General features: G+C 46.7%; 1 protein-coding gene across 4 annotated transcripts in view; it reads left to right on the top strand.

The window, feature by feature from the left end:
- The window catches only part of LOC146871121 (26S proteasome non-ATPase regulatory subunit 11), a 922247-nt gene that overhangs the window by 362844 nt on the left and 533273 nt on the right, over nt 1-26130 (top strand). For all 4 annotated transcript variants that reach the window (XR_014980477.1, XM_085650288.1, XM_085650291.1 and 1 more), the window contains one exon: nt 8306-8368. Coding sequence is in view for 3 of the 4 variants with exons in the window: in XM_085650288.1 (XP_085506414.1) it covers nt 8306-8368 (63 nt within the window). In the remaining variant the exon portion in view is untranslated. The remainder of the gene's footprint in view (nt 1-8305; nt 8369-26130) is intronic.

The following is a 26130-nucleotide window of genomic DNA, read 5'->3' as shown; positions in this document are numbered from 1 at the left end:
ACCCCATTTCAAAATCAGGGATAGCTAGGTGGATTGTAAAATGCATACAAATTTGCTATCAAAAGGCAAAGAGAACATTATCTGTTCCCCCTAAAGCCCACTCTACAAGAAAGTTAGGGGCTTCTATGGCTTTTCTAGGGAATATACCCTTAGATGACATCTGCAAGGCAGCCACATGGTCTACACCGCACACCTTCACAAAACACTACTGTGTAGATGTGCATTCCAAGCAGCAAGCTAGGGTGGGCCAGGCTGTACTAAAGACACTTTTTCAAACAGCTGCAACGGATACCGGTGGTCGCCGCTAAGGTTGGGTACTGCTATATAATCTATGCTAAGTGTATAATCTGCAGCTCATATGCCTCGAACGGAATATGCTACTTACCAGTATGCATCTGTTCTTGTTATGTAGAGCTGCAGAGTTGTACACGCCCACCCGCCTCCCCGGCTACCTGTATCCGTTCCAGCACATCTTATTTAGATACAACACATGGGTTTCTCACTGTTATTACTACGCTCCATCATTTCCCTGTTGGCGAAAAACAATCTGAGGATGGAGCCGAAGCCCATGCGCAGTACGGACCGAAGGAGGAGTCACCAAACTCGTGACTTCCAAAGACTGTCCAAGAAGAAAAACAAACTGCAAACATCCGGGCCCAACACCAGATGGCGACCTATGCTAAGTGTACAACTCTGCAGCTCTACATGCCAAGAACAGATGCATACTGGTAAGTAGCATATTCCTTCTTTTGCTTAGAACTGGCAAACGTGCTGTATGATGTGCTGTATAAGCATCACAATGCCCTTTGAGTTCAATGGGTGTTGCGTGTCTGCTTGGATACAAGCTAGAATTTCGTAAACAGTACTGAAAACTCTTCCAGGACTCTTGTTGGGTTGTAGTGCCACACAGATAGTATAAGTACATCATACAAAGGTTAACTTCACACAGCTAGCTTCCGTAACAAAGCCTGGTGGAGGTAATCAAGGCAGTTCAACCGGGACTCACAATTACAAACTGCAATAAGCGAAGGCAAACTAAGCCCAACGTCCCGTCTACACCTCCCAGAAGTACCAACACCTCAGCTGTGGCCACTACAAAGTGCTGGAGGAGGTGAACCTACACGCGGAGGCGAGAATTTAGGAGACCTCTCACAGTTACAATGCAATGGTCTCGGCATTGGTAAAGTTAGAGCTATTGGCATTGCTCATGACATTATTTTTGTTTGTTTTTGTTTTTAAAACATTTAAAGAAACTGCATTATTTACAATGTCAATAGCTTAATCACTCTCTCATGCGAGACCTTTTGCATCTGCACTCACACACAGAGCCACGCACACACAGCCACCCACACACACAGAGCCACTCACATAAAGCAACCCACACACAAATAGAGCCACCCACAGAGCCACCTACACACACAGTTACCCACACACAGAGCCACCACGCATAGAGCCACACACACAGAGCCACACACACAGAGCCACACACACAGTGGCTTCCACAAACCTTCCAGCACCTGTGACGAGATTAGCAATAAATCAGCATTTAACAGTGTTTAAGGCCCGAGAAACGAAGGAGTTAAATGCCAACATCAGAAGGAAATAAAAAGAGAACTTCGCCACTAAAGATAAAGCGTGCAGGAGCTGCTGAGGGTGCTGCGTAGCATGGACAGTGGAAATGTACTCCACCAGCAGGCACTGGCTGCACGCTTCGATGGGGACTGTAGGGGGAGTTGCTGTTTACCTTCTCAAAACTCTCACGGCTTCCCAGAGGACTCCTCTAGGGGCGTCTTACTAGTAGTGCATCACTCCTTGTCTCTTCCCGCCCTCTCTCCCTTTCCATGGCGTGACACACGGAAACTGCAAGCCATCTTCCCTTTTCACCTCCTTACACAAGACACCCATCTCCTTAGCGCTCACACATCAACAAACCGCCCCTCCTCTAACCACAGCGCTTCACATATTGCTAACAACGCCTGGCCCCAAGCCACAGCATAGCCCGCCTCCTCTACTATTACACCCACACTGCGAGCTCCACCCCCTGCAAATACATCACAAGCCATTGCCCACCCACATCTCTAAATATTACTGGCACTGACAGCCCTTTTAATAGTTGTAAATTACTAATTTATATGCAGACCTTTGTGAGTGACGCCCATAAAAGACAATTAGGACATCAAGCGTAGAGGGACTGGAAATGGCATCAATCCAAATTCGGGTAGGGATGGGTTGTTTTTCGGTTTTTTTGTCTACGGAATGTAATGCAAGCACAAAATAGGCTGTAAATAAAGGAATTGAAAGTTGTCCAGGGTTTGCAACATTTCTAAAACCATTGTGTAAGGTCACTACAGGGCTTTTTCTCATCACGGACACCATTTTCCAACCCACTGCTCGCCACACACCAGAACTCAGTTGCCACATGACAATTTGTTTCGAAAAAAAATCTGGTGAAAGGTTCCCCTGATGACATGAACCACCTGGCACCCTTAACCATGTGACCAATGGTTTATGAGAAAACCGAGCTGAATCTTTTTATAATGAACACAATCCGGGTAGGAGGTAATTTAGCCTAGATAACTGGTGGCTGCAAGCTAAGCGTAGTCAAAATAGTCACGAGGACGTCATTATCCGGAAGCACGCGTCGCTCCTCACTGCCGCCTCCAAGGGCTCTCTGGACTTCCATGTCCGTGGATGCAATCGGGGTCCACCTGTGATGCTAACAGCTGCACAACAAACAGAATGAAGGTATGCACACCTGATAGCACCCGAATACCCACCCCGACCCCCAGCAGGCTCTGAACATGACATCTGGCAGGTATGTGCGAAGCTGGCTCCCTGGCACTCGCCTACACAAAGGGAGGCTTTCCGTCTGTACACAATGTGCGAAGCGGCGCCTCCCGCTGATGGGCCATTAACACTGATTCATGGCAGCAGCTGGGGGAACGGAGACACCAACGGGACGTGCACAAGTGTGACGCGAAAACACATTTTCACATTCAAACTTTTTAGGACAGGGGGAGGCGACCAGAGCAGCAGCCGGACACGGGAGCACCGAGGCAGCCGAGAGCAGGGGAGAGGACGCCATGAACACCACCGCCTTTCTCCGAGGCCAAGCAGAAATGCCTCGGAGAAACGCAGTGGCGTTTTCGGATTCGGGGGCGTGTTTTTCTGTTCTCTCCTCTTGCCATTGGCTGGAGGAGATAATCAGAAAAGTAGCAAAAAACACGCCCCGAATCCGAAAAGGACGGGTCTGTTCGGAGTGACTAAGCTCTTCTCCAATGGCTGGCCAGCATTCAAGAGGCCAGCCAATGGAGAAGAGGGGAGAAGAGGGGCGGGTTCAAGCCCCTCTTCTCCAAGTCATTAAATCTCGGAGCGAGACTGCGCAAGCGCAGCCTTCGAGCCGAGACCTAAAAAGTGGTCATTGTCTTCCAAGGTCACACGGTGTAAATCCTCTGACATTTCACCGATCGTCCTGCGAAGGCACAGAGACTTCAAGCCCATCATTGATCAATTAAGGGATCTCAACATCCGGTGTCTGCGGGGCCACCCATTTGCACTCATCTTTAACTTGTAGGGCCGGCACAGAGCTATTCGCTCCCTGAAAGATGAAGAAGCTTTTGGGCTTGGCGCAGGACATGCACGATGATGATTCGCACCCGCCATGCTCTTTCAGCCGTCCACCTTTGAAACTGCGGAGGGCCACAGTATAGTACCCTCGCCTCCTCAAGCACAAAAGGGACGCGGCCAAACAGGACATATTCGAACACATACACAACCTGGAGAGGGGCCCATCGCCCAGCCCGTCGACTTCTGGCTCTATCTAACACAGGATCCCCTGCCTCCCCTCACAACGGACAGCTTGGTATATTACCCGGGAACTGTTTTGCTGCTTCATGCCGCAACACAGCTGGTCTCCTGATGCCAGCTGCTGGGACCCAGGACTGTGCCGGAGCCCGTTGGCCCTGTAGCATTTCCTAGGTGGTGCTGAACCTCGAAAGCACTGCTCTGCTACCCCAGGACTGCTGTAGCCCCTTCTCCACCCCCCTCCACCCCGGCCACTGCCGGCAGGTTGACCGAGAGCCTCTGAATCACTATCCCTCCACACAACCTCCCTCGATTCAATTGGTAGGAGAGTGACTTTTCTTGAATGCCCCCCCTTCCCCCCGAAAATAGAAAATACACCTCCCATTCCAGGACTTGAATGGAGTAGTTTAGCCATGTTGACCGCATGTTGTATTTTTTACTATTTCTCAATTTCCCTTTTCTAGGTTGTCTATCACATTGGGAAGACTTGCTCTGATATAACGTCTCCTCCACTTAGTCCCCTCCACCCCCCACGCTACTGCTATAGTTTGGATACTGGAAACCTGCCTCTCAGTACCCTTTCCTCGAGTCCCTCCCGCCGCTCATTCTCTCTGCTTTCAATGGACGGGGTTCCACACTCCTTAACCCCTGGGGCTCCTGGAATGGTTCCTACCTGTCTCAAAGCAATGTCCCACTCACCGCTACGCACTCTGAAGGCGCATACATTGTACCCTCCTTATGGCTGTTAACCCACAAATCTAATTCTTATCTCTTAACACATGGTTGCTGAACGTTCCTAACAAGCAGTGCAAGGTTTGGCGCTACCTCCTTATGCAGGATGTTATATTCTTGCAGGAAACACATTTACTCCACTGCGATGCTCCTCTCATGTCCCACCTGAAGTACTCTCTAGGTACCTAGTGCACTCCATAAGTAAAACTGCTGGATTAGCTATCCTCTGCAAAGCATCCTTTTGCTCCAAGATACTAAGTGGTAAGTAGCGATAACGCCAGCTTCCTAAAACTTACCAGACAGCGGGGACCTGACCTCTTACCCTCCGCAATATTTACACCCCCAACCAACCCCAAGATTCCTACCTCATAGCCATCATATGGGACCACAGGACGCAGGTTAGCGGGGACATGGTTGTGGGCTACTTTAATATTGTATGGGACCCTAAACCAGACCGCAGTGCAGCTTCCTTTGAAGGGATGGGTGACATGTCTACTTCCCTGAAACGATACTTACAGACCTGGGCTTGGACACCTGGTGGTATTGTCACCCTGCGGTCCGAGATTACTCCTTCTGTTCCAAAGTCCACTCCTAATACTCCTGCATTGATTAAATTTCCCTCACCCCCACGCTAATACTGAGCTTGGACTCTGCCTGCCTGTCTGATATCTCCATTTCCATCCATATCCCTCTGAAGATCACTCTAGCCCAAGTGGGTTCCACCACACCCACCTTCCCCCTATGGCAACTCCCGCCCCATTTGCTAAGGGACCCTATCAATGTTGCAGAAATTCAACGTGTAATCATTGCCATATTTCGACACTAATACTCTCCCTAAGTTCTCAGGCCAGACACTATGGAATGGCTTCAAAGCCACAATTCAGGGGACCATATTCTCTATTGCCATTGCCTGTCTGCGGGAAGCCTGACTGGTGGAGCCCTGTCTCACCGCAGACAACAAGGCCATGGAACACCTTTACAAATCCACCCATATATAAATGCACATACCAGCAACTTACCGCGCTCAGAGGTCAGTTGAAAGCGCAGATCGATTGTTGCTGGCTTTGAAGCAGAGGTACAACGAGGGGGGGCAACCAGGCGGGCTCCCTTCATGCCAGCAGACTACACCAATAAACCGCACAAGCGAACAACTTTAAAATTAAGCTAGGCAACATTACATGGGCTGCTAAGCATTCTACTGCTTCTCTCAAGCTCTCTATGCGGGGAGCAACACCTTCCAAGAAAGCATAGAGGCTTACCCCAACGATCGCTCATGGGATCCCCTGGACCCCCTTTCCTCGAAGCTCCTGGAACCTCCCATTACCTTGACAAAGCTCTTAAGAGCTCTTGGGGAACTACCGGTGGGCAAAACTCCTGGCCCTGATGGCCTCCCTGTGATATTCTATTGCAGATTCCTCCTTCCACTTCAAGAGCACTTGTTGGCTCTATTTAACTCCTTTACGGCAGACACTGGCCTCACACCCACTATGGCAGGGGCGGAGGTCGTCGTCCTGCCCAAATCGAGTAAGGATCCTACTTTTTGTGCATCCTACCACTCGATTGCTCTCCTTGCGAACCAACTGTAGCCCTATCTCCCTGGCCTCATGGACCCGGACCAAGTGGGTTTCATCCGGTAGAGACGGAGTGGATAACATTCACCTCCTTGCATATTTAGTAGAAAAAAATCCTACCAGCCCAATATATTCACCTGCCTTCTCTCGCTTGATGTGGTGAAGACATTCAACTGCGTCGACTGTAGCTTCCTGTGGGCTGCCCTTGCGAAGATTGGGCTGATTGCCTGATCTCTAAAATCATGGCAGCATACGCTGCACCGACTAGTGTGATAGTTCAGGAAAAAGCTGAAGATCCTTGCTTAGTGTAGTGGTTGCCAAACACCCTGACGAGGCTGCATGCATCATTTGTGTAGAGTGACATACCATGAGGAGCAGAATAAAAATCACTAGCTAAATGTTCAAACTAGATATTTTTTCCCATCTTGTTTTCTTTAATGTAGCATTTCAAGAATTGCTTGGCCCACTGTCATTGGTGGTTTGTTGCAGCAGTTTGCAAGTTGTGGATTTGAAAGTTGGAACAGATTTCATGAGTCTAGTTCCATAAAGTTAAAGAGGAACTCTGCCTTTGGCCTTTTTCCTCTCTGGGCACAAAGCTCCTCAATCACTTTACGCTCGGAGTACTTTGTTCCATATATTGCAAGTCATAAAGTAGCCCAGTGACTGTATTAAGTAACAAGGCAGAAGGGATGGTTCCTTTATAAGCTTATCAAACTGAGGTGCCTTGAAATATTATTTTACCATGCAGCAGAGGGTTTTACTCCTTATAACAGATGAATAAACTATCACCCTTTCAACAAAACACTTAATTGCTTGGCATTTTGCTCATGTGGAAGTATGTTGGCAGACATGAAGATTAAAAGTAGAATCTATAGTGTAAAATTAGGCCTACCAAAAAGCATGCAGAGAATTCGATTTTTGCAGCGTGAATCTTTCTGAATTCACTATGCTGTGCATTATTCCGCGATCTGGTCGTTGGGTCCGGATTCGTAGTCTTTCTTTTGTTTTTTTTTGTAGCCCAGGTGGGCGTCGACGTCCCACCATTTGGTGCACCTCTCGTGACGTTGTCGTGCTTACTGCGGAAGTCCCACCTTTGGGGCACCATCTTCAGATTCTTTTTTCCGCCGTTGGGTCTGGATCGTCATCGAGAAGCTCCAGGATTTCAATCGAAGGAAGAAGGAGAAAACGCGAGTTTCGTCGAGACAGAACAGCTGAGATAACAGAGAGGAATAAATTACATCCGGGACGCGAAAAAGGAAGAATTCCCAGGAATTTTCTTCGACGCCCTTCGAGGATGCGCACTCAGAGGCTCTGAGCGCAATGGACAAGACACCATTAACATTCTGCCCTAACTGCCACCACAAGTTTGCGCAGAAGGACCAGCATCCGGTCTGCAACCTTTGCCTACCGATCGACCACCCGAGCAAGGACTGCAACGCCTGTTCAGCTTTCGCGCCGAAGACGCTCCGAGTGAGAGAACGCCAGAGAAGAGCTAACTTCAGCATGGAAGGCAAGGGTAAGGCCCCGTCGCTTTACGATCTGGGCCTCTCCACCGACGATGAGGACAACATCGCCGAAGGACCCGACGTCTTCACGGTCGCAGAGACCGATAAGAAAACGCCTGATGAGGTAAGAGAATCGTCGAGTTCAAAACCCCCGAAAGGGCCTCGAAAACCCGAGACAGACTCTCGAAAATCTGAGTCAAAGTCCTCAAAAGGTTTTGCTTCTGCTGATCACGTTAATTTTAGAAAAACCGATTAGAACTACTAGTTCATTACTCATTTTCTTTGTTTAAACTGCTGCTGAGTTGTAATTCTGCTCTGACTTCTTTTACCTTGTCAACTGGCATTCACTTAACTGTTCCAACATTATTTTTGAAAAGCAGCATCATTTCTTTTTACTGCTAACGAGACGCCAGAAGACAACTGTATTAAGATAATTAGAGACAGACTTCTAATAGGGATTACCAGCTCCAATATAATATATATCTGATTCAGTGCAGGGTGGAGTAAAATGTAGTCACTAAACAAAATGTGACAAACCAGCTGTTACATCACACCTGGTAATAATTTGCTTAGATAAATTATTTATGGGATTTTGTTCTGGTGTTATGTTTAATCAGAGTAGACAAAATGGGCTTGCTTTGAAAATAAATGGCAGTTGTGAGTAAAGAAATAGTAATATCTCTTCTCTTTCAGACAGAAGCATTGAAGTGTGTGGCGCAGGCGAGTAAGAACCGATCGCTGGCGGATTTTGAGAAGGTGAGCAGTGTTTAGTTTTTTTTATCTTTAAACTGTTGTACAGTGTTCCGTTACAGGAGAGCAGTGCAATGGGATTCCTGTAGACCAAGGAAACCAACAGTATACGCTTTGGCAAGTTAAGTTGATTCACTTGCGTCTGTGATATTCAAGCGCAATATGAAATATAAACTAACTGAGGTGTAAATGTCAGTTTTTGACATTGCTAAATGTGCTAGGTTTTACGACACACATAGTTCTTGCTGAAGTAAGTACTTGCATTAGGTCCTTGAAGCAAACCAAAGGAAATGTTCTGACATTTGACCGTTACCTGCCTGACAATTGCTTCAGAGCTCAAGATGAGTGCCACAGAACCCAAAGAAGGGTACACAGGTGACTGCATCCAAGCATCTTCATTGTAGGATATTTATTGATAGTTGACATATTTTACTAATTCTGCGCTACATGCATGGGCCACAGAACACATTTTCATATAATGTAAACACGGTGGTAGAATGGGGGGCCGATCCTTCCACTACCTAGCAGCTAAACAATGGAACGCATTCCCCTTGGAACTGCGGATGGAACAATCCGAAAGCAAGTTACGGAAAAAAGGGAAGGCTTGGCTATTCCAGCCATAAGCGCCCTTTCTCTGTCTCTCCTGGCTCCTTATCACATATCGGGCTGCCTCACTAGGCCGCAGCGCGGGGACACACTAGTTAGTGTAACCAGGCGCTTTACAAACTCCTTTATTATTATTATTTATTATTATTATTATTATAGTATCCATATGTTTGTGATTAACAGTACCGTTCAGCAACCTTTCTGAGGTGAAATTCTTTCCTGAATGGAGCCTTTAAGACTGAAAAAACATGCATTACAGGATCTTGCAGCAAAAATGGCTTTGAAAGTGTATTACATGAAAAAATAAATGTAGCTTAATAGGCCTATATTGAAAGCTATGATAAAGGTATCCTGTTCCTTTAAGATTCCATAAGGCTTACCCATGATACAGTGTACTGGCAGTTACCTCACGAAGCAATTTCATTTTTTATGACCTTTTAACAAACTGGTCAGGTGTTTTTTTTTTTTATACGCCTTTCCTTTCATACCTTTAATCCCCTCTAAAATCATGAAATTGGGTGTCCCTAGACAAAATAATTGTGATCACCCCAGATCAGGTGAGGCAATGGTGGTATCCAGATCTTCAGTTGTCTGTCAGGCTGTAGGAGAGTAGGGTCTGCTTTCTATGTTCACCCCCACTTTTTGCTTTTGCTTTACTGGTTTTCGACTTAGATGAGGCTGTGGGCCTGCTAATCAGACCCACAGCCCTGCTGTTCTCTCTCTAAATTAATACTATGTACTTTAGGTGCATAACCCATTTGGATAGGATCACCTTATTGGCCCCTGTACAGTGTACCCTAGGTACCCAGGGCATAGGTGTACCCTAGGCCTACCAGGGGCTGCAGCATGTATTATGCCACCCCTGGCCTGGCCTTCCATTTTGACACAACTGGCTGATCACTCAGCTGGGGCAAGGTCGTGTAATCACCCCTTGCTTAGGTGTAGTATTCCTATACCTAACTTACATATAGACACATGTGTACCTATCAGTCACTCCTATGGCAGGCCTTGACAATCCTGGAGGCAGAGTGCTGGGTAACATGTGAGATGGTGCTCTAGCATGAGCTGAGCCTGTCTGCAGCTTTCGGAACCTTGTCCTTATAGCTGTTCTATGATATAGCCTACCATATACTCTTAAAGTGCCTTATAATCTTAGACGGTTATGGTAATTATGGTTTGGCTTTATCAAAACATGTCGTGTAAGGTGTCTAACACTAGGGAATAATACCCCCATGCCATTTCTGGACATGAGAATATTATTCCCCCCCTTCTAGAGGGAAAGACATGTTAAAATCATACTTCAACTGTTAGCCTCTGACCAAAGCCTCAGCATCACAAAATGGATGCTGCTGCCACGACACAAGTCTGACCTCCTGCAGCTAGGAGTGATCCCAGCCAGGGAGGCCTGGACAATAGGTTTCCTGCTTGGGGAGGTGCTAGCACCTCCCCAGACAGCCTTTAGTGTATTGGGGCAGGGTGGGCTGAAAGGAATGAGACATGCCTGGGGCACACAAGGTGTTCCTTGCATAGTCCAGTTCAAACCGGCGCTGGGGCACTCCAGCCCCAGCTCTGGTGCGAAACTGGACAAAGGGAAGTGGGTGTAACCACCCCCTCCCAGGTCCCACCCATAAGGCGTGACCTAGCAGGTATCCCAGCCCCCCAGATTAGTATAAGAGTGGGAGTTGGGCCTCAAGACTTTGGATTATCCTGAACCTGCAAAACTGAACAGAAACTCTGGACCTTCGACATTCGACGAAAGAAGAAGACTGAAGAATCTCCCTTGTAGCCAAGGAGTGGCTACCCTGTGCAAACAGGCACCATCAAGAGACTACCCTTTGCTTTGCGACCGTTCTACGAGGAACCGACTGCAGAGCCCGACCAGAGCCTTGACTTCCAGACTTCTCCGACCCTCATCCACATCTGCAGCAGAGCTGGGATCCGTGGAGGCGACGAGCGACGTGGGACCGGCTACCTGGGAAAAGTGGCTAGTAACTTACAGCGCAGCTTCTGAGGCACCCTCGAAGTTGTGCACCGGGGATTGAGAAGCCCCAACCCCAAGCACCATCTGCACCGAAGATCAGCCCCCCACACTCCACGAGTCCTGCGTGGGGCCCTTCAGCATTTTCCTGCTTGCCGCGTCTGTCCGGTTGCTTGCCCGCTGGCTAGTGGCCTCTGTGACGACGCACCCTGAAATCTTCTGCGCTGGTTTGGCTCCTCCAGACTGGCTCCCGCTTCTCTGCAAAGAAGCACCCCCCCAGACCTTCCTGGTCTGCACCAGAAGCAAGTCCTTTGTTCTTCGTGGGTTCCGCTTGTCAAGGCTTGGTGAGTCCTAGTCCAACTTCGACGCCGCCGACAGCAAGAGCCTTCGTGGGACAGCTCGCCTCCTGGTCCTGGTCGTCCTCGACGCTTCCTGGTCCTCCTGGCTGCAGCGACAAGCTTCACCTTCACCTGCAACTCTTCACGACATCGCCTGGTTCCTTCCTGGTTCCACGTGGTCACTGGCTAGTGACCTTGACTCTGTCCCTTCTGCTTGCAGGTTTCTTCTCTTCTTGATCCCAGCCTTGGGATCCACCGGACACTCTTCCCTGACTGCCTGTCAGCATCTTTCTTCAGGCATCCATAGGAGTCGACGACGAAAACGACGCATCTTCACCCCTATGCACCCGCAGCCTGTGGGCTAGGTAACTTGGGTACTCCGGTGCTCATCAGGATAGTGACTATCCTAGTGTCTAGTTTTCAAGTCTCAACTTCCTAGCTACTCCGGAAGTGTCCTAAATCTACCGTTTTCTAAACTGTACTATTACTATTGACTTTTACGCATTACGCGTGAGTGTTTCCACTCTGCACACGAATCCCGTGGGCCTCCCACTTCCTAACTAACGCTAGTGTAGTGTAGCCCCAGCGATTCCCTAGGCCTAGGCCTACTCTATTTCCGTGACAGTGGTTCTTATACCACTTACTTAGTATATGGTTTGCGTGGCCCCTAGGGCCTAACTGTATTACTTACCTGTGTGACTTAATGTATGCATAAATAAGACTGTGTTGTACTTACCTCTAATCTCATAAAGAGTGCTGAGGGTTTGCTTAGAATAAATACACTTTATTTTATATATATATCTGTTGTGGTGTCCTTTCATTTGGTATTCAAGGGATTATATATGGTATCACAGCTGGCTTCACATGCCATTCAGAGTTTAGCCTAACACTGCTCTTGTCCATGCTACCACTAGGATAGCTGGTCTATAAGGTTGACTTTACAACCAATCACCATAAGGGTATTTGGACTGATATAAGGTGTACACTATAACTAGTGACATCATACATCAGGCCAACTTCTCACACAGGCCGTCCAGGATACTCCCTTGTCCGCCCAGCTAATTAAAAATTCAAACCTAACATTGTCGAACTTCCTTGCATGGCTTTTGAGGTCAGACGATGGAGGTGGACATTTGAGTTTTTATTAAACTTTTCTAAGGCAAAACGCCCTTGCACAAGAGCATGGTATTCTATGAAATAAAAATGTTTTGTACCCCGATCCAGAATGACAGGATCTAATTTCATTTAAAGATAACATTGTTCGCTGTCTGCTGCATTTAGCTCCGTCCAAACTGTAATTTTCATAGCTAAAGGTTCATTTAGTAGCGATTATAACATACAGAAAATCTCTGAACCAGGTGTTTGTTCAAAATCGATGTTGAGGGTTTTTTAGGACTCTGGGAAAGTCTTTACGTTAGTCAAGCAGCCTTCTCCATGAGTTGAATCTTGTTTTATCAAAATGAACGGACCTTCTTTTTGAGCCGACCCGCAAGACTAAATTACAGCATCTTTAATGGAAAGCAGCTTTTCTAGTGGCCTTCACCTCTGCCTCGAGATTGAGCCAATCACAGGCCTTAACTACTATAGAGCCCACCCAGTATTTCATTCGAATAGGGTAGTGATGAGCACACATTCTTAATTCCTTCATGAGGATTTTCTGATTTTGATATTAACCAAATTATTACACTTCCCAAATTCTCTCCCAATCCATCCACTGCAATAGAGCATTCTCTTTATTCCTTAGTCACTAGAAGGGTATTTCGTTTCTATCTAGATAAAACCAAGGACCTAAAAAGGCTAAATAGCTCTTTGTGAATATAAGCTCTGGAGCAAGGTTTACCATCTTCTAATCAGATAAGTGGATAGCAAGCTGTACTGGTTATCAACTAGCTGCCAAACTCATTGGACGTGAGTATACACATTCAGTAGACATTTTTGTCTAGATTTAGACACTCAAGGGGATGTGAGGTTGTGTCAGGAAACACTTAAAACCTGTTCAAGTGACACATCTCTTTACAACCAGAAACTCGGTTACCCATACTTGTTATCTTGATGCCTGCCATCTTTTATATGATTTAATGTAGATTACTACTCTATTCAAGCATTTGACCTTGAATGAAGAACCTATGATGCAGAAGAAAGGTTTTCTTATAATGGTTCTGCATTATAGGAATAGTCAAGACATAAATGAACCACCTGCTGCCCTCTCAGGCGGGTAGGGCTTGAGACTGCCAATTACTCATGATATATTTTTTCCTTAAAAAAGAAAGGGTTCTGTGAGGTCACTGCTAGAATAGTGAATCATGGGCAGGGGAAGGTCCTGGATTGTTGCAGGGACAAAATACCCTTTTCACAGATTATAGTATAGGCCTACCAGGCTAAGGTGATTCTTCTGCTGTACACTTTCGAACCCCCCCACCCCCTATTTTCTTTTCCAACTAAGATGCTGCAATGGAGGCTAGAAATAAATGTGTTTTCAGTCTTAAAGCCTACATACACCTCCACTAAGACTCTGAAGGGTGCTTCATCATATGGGCACTGACACCCTGTGTTTTTATTCATAGAAAATGTATACACATGGAAAAGTAATCCGGGGTCCACGCGTGCCGCATGTAGTTATTCAAGCGTTTATAACTTCAGAGAAGATTCCAACAATGCAGAACTGCAGGCACAAGTAAATAACCTTGTCTTAACCCAGGGTATTGTCACCTACTGCACTGGGATGCATACTACTTAGTCATGTTTAAGCCTAGCTGGTTGGTGCAAGGAAGCGACTGGCCAGACTGTGCTAATTGAAAGATGTCATGGCAGTTTAAAAAGAAATCTTAACTGTCACATATAGGGTTTTTGCTCAACCGATAGTTTATATCATTTTTTGTAAATACACGGACCTTGATTAGAGATGTTAAAAGGTTAGAACTGTTAGAAGCTACAGAAACGCCAATATTTATTTCTGTGGGCAGGATCATTCGGGTTGGGCTATTCTGAATGGCATGGCGTTACTGCATCTGGGATTAGCGGATGTGGGAGCACTGTTTGGTTTTGCCACAGACGCCATAGACTGTTTTCACCTGCTCAGAGCAGGCTAAACGTTTTCAGTGGAAGGTACTGGATATGGGAAATACCTGCATTATTTTCCTGCAAATGACACACCGTTCTGTAGCCATCAAATCATAATGGCTGGAAACTGGTGTATCAGAGCAGGTAGAAAAGAATTACACAAGGGATCGTTAGAAATAGATGCATTTACCAATAAAACAAATCACCCACAATCTTACCCTACAATGGAGAGATTTTTATAGCTTGAAATAGATTTGAGGGATCAGAAAAACTACTGTAGCTCCAGCTAAAGTTATTACTTAAAAGAATGGCTATACAGCCCCAGGCAAGATCCCTCCAAGCCCTACAACTACCCTTCGAGCTTTTAGTTTTTTGAACACCAGTTTTCCTGAATGCAATTCACGCCTGCCCTTAAACCATGTAAAAAAAACAATGTTATCAGGGTTGTTCAATACACCAGCATCATTCCAGGAAGCCACTTCAAAGCTATTAACTATGCCGATAATTCATTGGTTCCGGGCCACATTTACTGTTGAGTGATTGACAAACTCGGTTTTCTCAGTTCATCTTCTAGTGCGGTATGAAATCTTTCTCCTCTGTCTGTAACGGGGTGACCATCTCCTTCTGTCCCCCAGGAATACTAATAGATGTTTACCACTCTATTGAGAGTGGTATGATTCTTATTAAATTTCCTGCATTCAGGTTCACCCATTTGCATGTCAACATCTCTAATCAGGGGCTTGGCCCACAGGCTTTAGTATAGAGAGCATGTACCAGAGTCCTTTTGGCTATCCAAATCCACCTTTTTAACTTCAAAGTGCACAATTGTGCCTTTTTTTTTACTGATTTTCTTTTTATCCTGCAAGGGAAGAAAGGACAACAGGATCCTTTCCAAACATTTGATTCAGAGAATTACATATAAGTTACTGCCAAATTGCAGGAGTTTAGGGGAAATTTTAGTTCAAGGGTGACCAAAGTATCCAATACTATAAGTAACTTCTCACTAGGAGTGCTACGAACGAGCTTTAACACATTTTTAGTATTTCACGTAGGGATTGCAAGTGTTGCAAAAGAGTTTTACTGCACTCAATTTATCTTCCTAATATCCACATCTGGTAGTGTGAAATCCCCATAAGAGTAGGCATATTCTTTCCATCAGCTGGCTATGGGGACTTTCCTTGGGACAGCACCAGAGTAGTGTAAGAGACAGCCTTTGCAGGCTCTGTCCCGGAAGATTAGAATGAAAGACCTCCTGTTTGCATGAATATGAACAGAAGTGGTGTCCACAGCGTCATCTTTCAAAAAAAAAAGAAAAGGCTGAGATGGAATTACAACCCTTGATAGCATTTAGGTGCATAGAATTTTCTCAACGGGTTGGATTTAATATTTTTACAGGCTCTTGTGTGACTCATTCTCCCAGACCAAAGTTTCCGTATTGTCCTATCTGACCTCAAGGGTTATGCTACCAAACAACAAAAATAAAAGCAACCCTACAGAGAACCTTGAAATCCAGTTAAGCAGGCACCAAGGAAACCCTTGCGTAAGGTTTACATATTTAAGTGATCTGTGGTGCAGAATCAGCCATATCCACTGGAAACCTTTATGGAGTGCTTCTTAGTTCTCCCAGCAGCCAACTCTCCAATCGATTCCAATGCTACTGCTTATGCAAGAGCCTGTTGTAGGAAAGTGGGTTTCTGTTTCAGTAACCACCCCACTTTTTGCCAGACTACTGATGGACTTTTTCTTGGTGTGCCCTGGGTCCCTGCCAATCAGGTTCCCAGGGCCTGTGTTCTTTCCCCAAAACTAACCCAATTGGCATCTCTGGCTACAGGTCAGCCCCTGGTAAATGGTACCATAGGTACCCAGGGCACTGTGACCAGGGAAGACCTCTAAGGGTTGCAGCACTTACTGTGCCACCCTTAGAGGCCCTGTACATTTACACACATACTGCCTTTACTTTGTTCTGCACCAAAACATGCAGCCTGCAGAGTCGACATGGCACTCATCCCTGTGTGCCATGCCTACAACCCACTGCACTGGCATAGGTCAGTCACCCCTCTAGCTGGGTGCCCTATGTCAGCAGTGAGGGTACATGTGCATGAGCCCTGTACCCATACAGTGTCTAAGCCAATTCTTAGGCACTGTAAGTGCAGTGCTGCCATTAACAGTATATGGTGCTGGGAGCTTGTCATTACGAACTCCACAGCACCATAATGGCTACACTGAAAACTGAGAAGTTGGGTATCAAACTTCTCAGCCCATTAAACCCACACTGATGCCAGCGTGTGACTTAATGAAAAATGCACACAGAGGGCATCTCAGAGATGCCCCCTGCAAAACGACCAGCCTCTGGTGGGTTCCCTGACCGGTACACACCAGCCTGCCACCACGGGACATGTTTCTGGACTCCTAGGGTGGGAGCCTATGCTCCCTGAGCCCAGAAACAAAGCCTTTCCTGGGCGTAGGTGTTCACACCTCCCCCAGGCCTGGAAGAGCCATCTGTAGCAGGGGAGCTTCAAAGGCCTGGCAGCCTTTGTAATGCGACCCTCAGCCTCTCCTGCTAGCAGGAGCAGGCCCCCTTCCTGTCTCCCCTCCCTTTCGGCTGAAAGACGAGCGGGAAAAACTAGCAAGCCCAGGAGGTGTGCCCACCTCTGCCAACTGCACCCCTCAGGTGGGTGAGGCGAGGTGAAGCCCACACTCCAGTGCTCACCATCTTGCAGATGGCAGGCACTCCCCAATCAGGACTAGGGATTGTGCTCACTCCCCCACGTGGGGTGAGCACACCAAGGGTGTAGTCACCCTACGGTCAGTAGCCCATTGGCTACTGACCTCAAGACCCCCTAAATTCAGTATTTAGGGGGCAGCCCTGAACCAAGAAAGGAGATTCCCGCAACCTAAGAACAGGCATTGGCATAGCCAATAGGTCTCGCTTTTGGGACCTTATAAGTATTTAGTTATGCAGCACAATATCCTTGGTGCAACAACATCAACTGTTGCATGGCTAAACACTTATAAGGACCCAAAGGCGAGACCTATTGGCTATGCCAATGCTTGTTCATGTTTCCTATTTTTATTACTCTTGCCCTTTATGGAGGAAAAATATCAAACTTGTCAATATTTTGTCTAATTGTCTTCTATTTTACCAACAGCATTATTTGCAGTCCAAATTTGTGAACACATGTCACAAATCAGGGGTACCTCTCTGGCATAAACACATTTATTGTTATTTCAATTGTCCAGAAGGAAGGGAGAGAAAAAGGAAAGCAGCGGGATGAGAGGAAAAAACCGGTCCAAATGGAGGGGTGTGATGGAGAGGAAGACAAATGGGAAGAGGCGTTTCAAGCGAGAAAGGGGAAGAGAAAAATGGAATAGAAAGATGGATGAGAGATGGGGGGGGGGGGGACAAATGTGTGATTGGAAGTGAGAAACTGGGCAAAACAAGCAGGGGGAGATGAGAGAAGGGGTACTAGTAAATATGAAGGAGGCAGACGGGTGAGCAGTGAAAAGAAACAGGTAAGACAAGGAGGATGGAAGGGGTGTAAATGGAAGAGGGAAGAGACAAAATGAGATGGCAGACAAGGCAAGGGATAGGAGAGATGAAAAGAGGGAGATTAGAGGAAGGGAGTGCTACTAGAAGGGAGTGAAGAGAAATGATAGAAAATATAAAAAGGATAGCCCTTTTAGGGAGAAACAGCCTCGCTCGCAGTGTGAGAAAGTGGCTCTGTATATATTGTTCCCAAATAGGTACAGTGTGTACAGAGTCCACAGTCCCCAGAGGTTTGGTAGAGGCTAAAGTTAGATATAACCTTACTCTCTAAAGTGGTAGCTTGGTCGAGCAGTAAGGCAGTATCAGAGGACAGTGTAAAGCATTTGTTGTACACACTCAGCAAATGATCTCACACACTCAATAACTGAACTCTAGACCAATGGTTTATATAAAAATGTTTGTTTTATTTTAGAACCAACAATAGGTATTAAAATATACTTTTTCAGAATGAGATGCTTTAGTGCAATAGGCCATTGACTTGTGCAGTTAATAGTTAGTTTGTTGCAATAGGCAACACAATTTGAAACACAATAATACATTGAGCTCAATGGGAATTTTAAGTTATATGCAATTGATTACTTTCAAGATTACTTTTCTAACTCCAGGACTGGATCCTAGATTCAGTCCTGGGACAGTCCTTGGAAACAAGTGAGTAAATTAGTTTTAGTTACTGTTGTGATTTTTAAGCAATATTTTGATATTTTAAAAGTTGACACTTGAAGCTTTTTCTGATTAAATTACCAATGTTCTCCTATGGAAGGAAATTCACTTAGCAGGTAAGTGGGGTTATGGTTACTTTTTCTAGGTCAGTGTTGGATCCTAGATCCAGCACTAGTGTACCACCTGTAAGCAGCTGAGAAACTGTGTTTAAGTTATACAGGCGATTTTTAAGGAATATTTATAAGTTTGCAAAATGGACACAGAAGAAATTTCATAGAAAAACAATCAATGGTTCCCTATGGAAGAAAATTCAAGTTACAGGTAAAGTATGTTCTCGTTACTTTTGTAATCCAGTGCTGGGCTCCTAGGCTCAGTACTGGAACATCTATCTAAAACTGGGAAAGTAATTACGCTTTCACAGTTGGTACGATTTTTAAAGAATATTTGAAGTTTGCAAAAATCGACACTTAAAAGAAATTTCACAGAAAAACAGGCAATGATTTCCTATGGAAGAAAATTGGGTTACTGGTAAGTACGATTGTGAATATTTTTCAAGGTCAGTGCTGGGCACCAAGATCCAGCACTGGGATCTCTCCTAATAGCAGGTGAGTATTTTAGTTTTCGATACTCGGTTGATTTTTGGTGAATATTTTAAGTTTTAGAAACTCCACACTTTGACTGGTTTCTCCTGAAATTTCTTCTATGTTACCCTATGGAGGAAAATTGGGTTATCGGCTTTTGGGTAAGTACTCGACTGGCAGAGTTAAGGTTCTGGGCACAGACTCGGGGGGGGGGGGGGGGGGGGGGTCTCCCAGGGTCAGATAGGTACAGTTGTTACACCCTCAGCGGCACAGGGGCTGCCGGGTGCAGAGTGAGTTAGGCCCAATGTTATCCTATGGGAGGCAGGGGGGCCTTAGTTGGTGGCTGCTGACGACCACGCGGCTGTGGGAGCTGGGCTCCTGGTCACTTGCTCAGGGCAAATGGGGAAGTAGATAGGTGTAGAGGTTACACTGCCAGGGCCACTCGGGCGGCTGGGTGCAGGGTGCTTTTGAGCCTTCGGGCGCTCAATGGGAAAGCTCCGGATCGAACAAAGGCTGCAAGCACGGAGACGAAGATTCTTCAGGTGCCACCACCACTTCGAGAGGTAAGTTGGGTAGTTGGAGGATAGGTAGGTACCCAGGAGTTGGGCACAGTGGGTCGCAGAGTGCAAGGGTGCCTTTTGATGTTGGGAAATCTTACCCTCTGTTGATCGCGGTTGGGGGAGGGGGGGGGGGTTGGAGGGGGGAGGGTTGGGGGGGGGGGGTACCTGGTTCTGAGGCTGCAGGCGTCAGGAGCGTCAAGGGGAGTCCTTGGGTGCCGGATTCGGGGCCACAGTCGCCGGGGGGACGTCCTCAGGGTCTTTTACTCCGGCACAGGCCAGGCTTGGCGGGTGCAGGGTTCGCGGTTCCGGGCTCATGCCAGGGGTTAGCAATTTGCTTTGAGCAGAGCCACTGCTCGTGGGAGTCCCAGTCTTGGTAGAGTCTCAAGGTGGTCAGGTCCTCCGGCGATTTTGAGGTTGCTGACCACTGAAGGTGCCGGAGTTCCACAGGAGCAGGTTCAAGGATCAATAGGCCGGTAGGGCTGGGGCCAAGTCAGTTGATGTCGTCCTTTTGTTAGCTGTGCGGCGGGTCTTCTGGTTTCTTGATCTTCTTGCTTGTTGTTGAATCTGGATCTGAGCAAGGAAGGTTCAGGGTGCCCCATAATAAATGTAGGGGCGTTACAGGTAGGTAAGGGGCAGGGACCACTGGGTCCCTGCCCTGGGGTGGGTACATCCCCCTATCCTGCCTTTCTCCTGTGGGAGGGGGGCAGTAGCCTAATCCTGATTGGGCAGGGCTTCCCATCTTCAAGATGGCGAGAGCCTGGGGACGTGCTTCACCTCGCCTTCCCCACCTGAGGGATGGGGTTGGCAGAGGCTGGCACATCCCTTGTCCTTCCTTGGGGTTTCTGGCCAGTCTTCCCGCCAGGGAGGGGGTTGAGAATCGGTAGGGGCTAGTTGCTGGTACAGCAAGTAGCCTGGAGAAGCTCACAAAGGCGGAATGCCTTTGAAGCTTCCCCTGCCCATCCTGGGGGAGGAGACTTCGCACCTCACCCAGGATGTGCATTGTTGCAGGCCCAGGAGAGCAGATGGCTCTCTACCCAGGGGTCCAGCAACCTGTCTGCTGTATGGTAGCCAAGGCAGCCCCTCAGACGAGATGTGGAGTGTAGGTTAGGTTCAGGGGGCATCTCTAAGATGCCCTCTGTCGTGCATCTTACAGTAAATCCCACACTGGCATCAGTGTGGGTTTACTGGGCTGAGAAGTTTGATATCAAACTTCTCAGTCTTCAGTGTAGCAATCATGGTGCTGTGGAGTTCGTGTTGACGACCACCCAGCACCATATACTCTTAATGGCAGCACTGCACTTAGTTCCCAGGAATGTATCTGGGTACTGTAGAATCACTGGGCTCATGCACCTGTGCCCACACCTCTGGCATAGGGCACCCAGCTAGAGGGGTGACTGAGGTATGCCAGGGCAGTGTGTTGTGGGCATGGCACACAGGGATGTGTGCCATGTCGACTTTGTTTTGTTATGCACCCAGACTCTCAGCCTGCAAAGGCTGTGTGTGTCTGGGTACAGGGCCTCTAATGGTGGCACAATAAGTGCTGCTGCCCTTAAGGGCCTTCTCTGGTCACCAGGTCCTGGGCACCTAGGGTACCATATACCAGGGGCTGACAGGTGACCAGAGATGCCAATTGGGTTTTGGCTGTTAGGCAAGGAACACAGGCCCTGGGCACCTGATTGGTAGGAGCCCTGGGCACAACAAGGAAAAGTGCATCAGTTATCAGGCAAAAAAGGGGGGGGGTTACTGCAACAGAAACCCACTTTCTTACACGCAGTTATACAGGATGCGTGTCCAAGTGAGGGGTATTTATTTTTTCTGGCTACTTCAGCGCTCGGAAGGATGGAAGTCTGCGTTAGTCAGATCTGCCGATCAGAGTAAATATTGGCTCAAACATGTAAGTCAACGAGCCACCCTGATCGATTTAAACAGGTTTGAGCGACATTCAGTTAATTCCTACTTTTAGTTAATTCCTACTTTTAGTTCCAGCACCTCAGTAAATTACACACAAAGATAGACATGAACAATTTGAATTATCCAATAAAGACCAGCGACTACTTGCTTCGTAAGTAGTGAAATTTAACCAATTAGAAATATTTCGAATTTGAAAAGGGAGAAACAGTTTTTGCCTAACTTCAAAGCCACAGAGTTCAGCTATAATCCTGATGGGCCATGACTGGACTGGTGGATAAAAGAAACAGTGACGAGCTTTGATAATGCCCCAAATTTTAGTCAGCGAGTTAAACAGTCGAGTCCCACATTGTTCATGAGCGTAACGAGGGGCATAAAAGGCAGAGAGGGTTAGGGAGACCTAAAAGTGTGGTTTGTGTGGAATATTAGGACACCAACACTAGATGGTGCCAAATAACAAAGAAAGCCCAGATAGACGCAGTTTCAAATTGAATGCGGAAAGCTTCCACTGCAAAATATTTTGCCAGGAGTGCCAAAAATCATTGCACCGATTCTGGAGTGGTTCTCTCCCTCAAGCATGGTTTCAATATAAAAACAAGGCCAAGATGGCCCCAAAAGAACTGGAAAAGGTTGCCACGGAGCCCATTAAAGCTGCAGTAGTTAAGGTGTTTAGTAGCCCTGATGGGAAGTGGCACCATCCCATTTAAAACTAGAAAGACTCCTGAGCAGCAGCTGCAGTCAGGTCACTAGAGGTTCTTGGAAGGCCTGCTGCAAGCAGGTAACCAAGGAAGAATCTTTCAAGAGGAGGAACCTGTCAGGAGAGGCTGTTAATGATATCTTCAGCTGGCACCAACACGGTTTTCTTTGCTGGGATTCCAAGAGCAGTGGAATCCATTGATTCTGCTATGCTGCTGCATCCTGCACCCCTGCAAACTTGCTATGTTGGCCGTCTCCCTTGCACCAAAAGGCAAGCTGGATGTTCGCACTTGCCTCTGTTGCCAGGTAGGGGCGAGAGTAGGCATTTTCCGAAGACTTGTTCTTCCAGTAACCCACCAGGCAGGCACTTTGTTGGTGCAGTTGCTCTCCCTGTTATTTGTGTTCACCTTTCCATCTTTACTAGTTTTACCAACATGTTCGTTCCACCTACATTCTTAGCTTGCTTTACAAAGATTGGCACTTCAGCTGTAACAAACACTACACAGACACACTTCAAGGGTACCGTTCATCACCTCACCAAGAGGTCGCATCAGGTGTACACCATCAAACCATACGAGGAACACTCTGATACTTGTCGAACACATTTTGTAATAGGTTAAATAGGACTTCAAGTCCCAGAATGTAAAAAACCTGGACTGGATGAACTCCTTTGGCATGGACCTTGGAAAAATAAGTGCTCTGGACTTCCAAAAGGAAGGTGGGCAGATGCCTGTTTTTACCTGGTGCCTATATCTGTCAGTAACCACCTATGTCATGTGTCTCCATTGAACCAATGGGAATAACACATCTGAGGGCGATTTGCATCAGAGCAACATAGGACGGAAGCACAGCGTCCTGATGTCATGGGGTGGATGGTAGCCATAGAGGTGAGGGACGTTTGCTGCTAAAGCCATGAGCCTCCTCTCTTTTGGGTCCGACAAGACAGACCGTTGTGGTCTCTGGTTTCCATTGTATTTTCGACAGTTCACTTAGTTAAATCATTAATAACAAGGCAGATCACATTCATAAACATTTAATATGTAGTTGTGCTCAGCCATTCGCTCCATTTCGATATTTAACACCCGTACAACAGAGCAGCTCACATGTATAGTAATGCTCTGCTGAAGCCACGGGTTAAATATGCTCTTTCAGCTTTATCTATGAAAGAAGTGTTTTTGGCTGAAGAAAATCCAAAGTTGTCTCTATCGCCGCCCAGTGGTTGTATTTGAACCAGAAAAAGACATGCGGCGCAGCTTTCACGAAACACAAATGTGAATCATGAAAACATGGGTGTGCCACGTGCACGGGCCTCAGTCACCGAACAACCTACGAGAGAAGTGCGCGAGCACTAGACTAAGGCTGAAAATCCCACGGTTACAACCTGGACGCTGACGTTTCGATCGCGAATATTGTGTGCTGAACGGCCTATTGCCTTTTTGTCACTTCGCTCTCCACTGCCCCCTTTAAAAAAACTAGTGGGAAGGGGTGGGAGAGTGCGGCCGAGAGCAGGGACTTTACCTTGCGGTAGTGAGAGCGATAATTGCTGCCATATGGCACTGCTCGCTCCCGCAAGGGAATCACCAAACGTGAACGCGTTGCCATTGAAAGCAATGCAACACGTGCACGTTTTTGGCCTCAAAAGCGAATCGATTACAAAAGGTCTTTTTATGCGCGCTGCGTAGGCGAGACCTAAAAAGGACGAAAGAAAACGCCCAGCAGAGGAGACTGCAGAGAACTGACTTGGCCCCAGCCCTACCGGCCCGTCTGCAGTTTCTAGAGATCCCGCGCCAAAAATCTTGTTGTGCAGCTAGCGACCTCCAGAACCCCTGGGAGGACTGACTACCTTAAACAAAGACCGGTTCTCCTGTGAACAGCAGCCCTGTTCAAAAGAAACTCAGAAAACTGAGCCTGCTGAGGACAAAGAAACACGACGCCTGGAACTACCACTGCGCCCGCCTCCTACGGCCCGAGTTCGAGTGGCCCACCGGTCCCAGCGAGGTCCCCCAGTGCTCCCAAGTCTGAGTCCACCGTGGGTTGACCCCTCCAGGACTCCCCGACGACGCCTGCAGCCTCTGCACAGGGACCCCCCCCCCAAAACTGCGAGTGGCCTGGTAAGGTGATATCCGACCCCAAAAGACACCGCTGCATCCAGCCGCCCTCCGCCCTGGAGAAAAGAACCTGAGGTGCACCTACGTCCCCGAGCCCTCCAACTTACCTGCCCAGTTGTTGGTTCCTCCCAGAAGTCTTCCTGGACCTAGCCAGCAGCTGAAAACCAAAACCGAAAATCCCCATTGAAACGCCACAACAGCACTCTGCACCCGGCCGCCCCCGTGCCAATGAGGGTGCACTTTTTGTGCCTACTTGGTTCACCATTTGCCCTGACACAAACCCTTGGAGCTTTGCTCTCACTACCCCGTGGCCTGCTTGACTGCAGCCACCAACCGAAGCCCCCCTATCCTCCATTGGCTAACATTGGGCCTCAACACTCTGCACCCGGCCGCCCTAGTGCCACTGGGGGTGCAACAGTGCATCACTGACCCCGGGTGGACCCCTGAGTCTTGCCCCAGAACCCTAACGCCAAAGACCGAATACTTACCTCGAAACCGATAACTTGATTTTCCTCGTAGGATAACATTGAAACTTTTTCTCCCAATAAGTTTCTAAGTGTCAACTTTTGAAAACTAAGAATATTCTTTAAAAATCGTACATATAACCTAACCAAATTTTCTCAACTGTTTGCAGGAAAGGTCCCAGTGCTGAACCTAGGTGTCCAGCACTGAGTAAGAAAAGTAACTTAGAAGTAACTTACCTGTGAATTGAATTTCATTCCATAGGATAACATTGGTGGTTTTTTGTGAAAGTTTCCACGTGTCAACTTTTGAAAAACAAGAATATTCTTTAAAAATCGTACAAACTACAAATACGTAATTACTTACCTGTTTTAAGTAAGTGTCCCAGTGCTGAACCTAGGAGTCCAGCATTGGATTACAAAAGTAACGCAAAAGTAATTTTACATCCATTTACTTTAAAAAGCCATTCATTTCAATGTACTGCATTTACTAAGTATTACAACCTACTGCATCCCCTGTAAATCAAATCAAGTACAATCTTCGTTGCTTTTTAAAACTGTTGACAACAAGTAACTTATTACTGAAAAGAATTGAATGCTTACCTGTATCAGGCTTGCTTGGTTCTAATAAAATAACAGTATATCTTTTTTTATACAAAAACAATTGGCCTAGAGTCCAGTCCTTGAGTGTGTGAATTAATTTGCTGACTGAGTGTTGTAAGAAAGTGGCTCTGTATATAGCGTCCCCAAATAGGTACAGTGTGCGCAGTCTCCAGAGGTTTGGCAGAGGCTAAAGTTAGATATAAGCTTACTCGCTAAAGTGGTAGCTTGGTCGAGCAGTAAGGCAGTATCAGAGGACAGTGTAAAGCATTTGTTGTACACACTCAGTCAGCAAATGGTCTCATACTCAAGAACTGAACTCTAGGCCAATGGTTTGTATATAAAAATATATAGTTTTATTTTAGAACCAACAATAGGTATTAAAATATACTTTCTCAGAATGAGATGCTTTAGTTAAATACTGTCAATAGGCAATAGACATTTGAATGCAATAGTTAGTTTTTGCAATATGCAATACAATTCAAACACAATTATAACCTTGAGCTCAATGGGAATTTCTTAATAAATTAAATTAATTACTTTTTGGATTACTTTTCTAACCACAGGACTAGATCCTAGATTCAGTCCTGGGACATTTCCTGGAAACAGGTGAGTAAAAGCGTTTTGGTTAAAGGTGTGATTTTTAAGGAATATTATTGGATTTC

The sequence above is a fragment of the Triturus cristatus genome, chromosome 1_1, assembly GCF_964204655.1.
Source record: "Triturus cristatus chromosome 1_1, aTriCri1.1, whole genome shotgun sequence".
NCBI lineage: Eukaryota > Metazoa > Chordata > Amphibia > Caudata > Salamandridae > Triturus > Triturus cristatus.
This window is presented reverse-complemented; position numbering and strand designations above follow the sequence as displayed.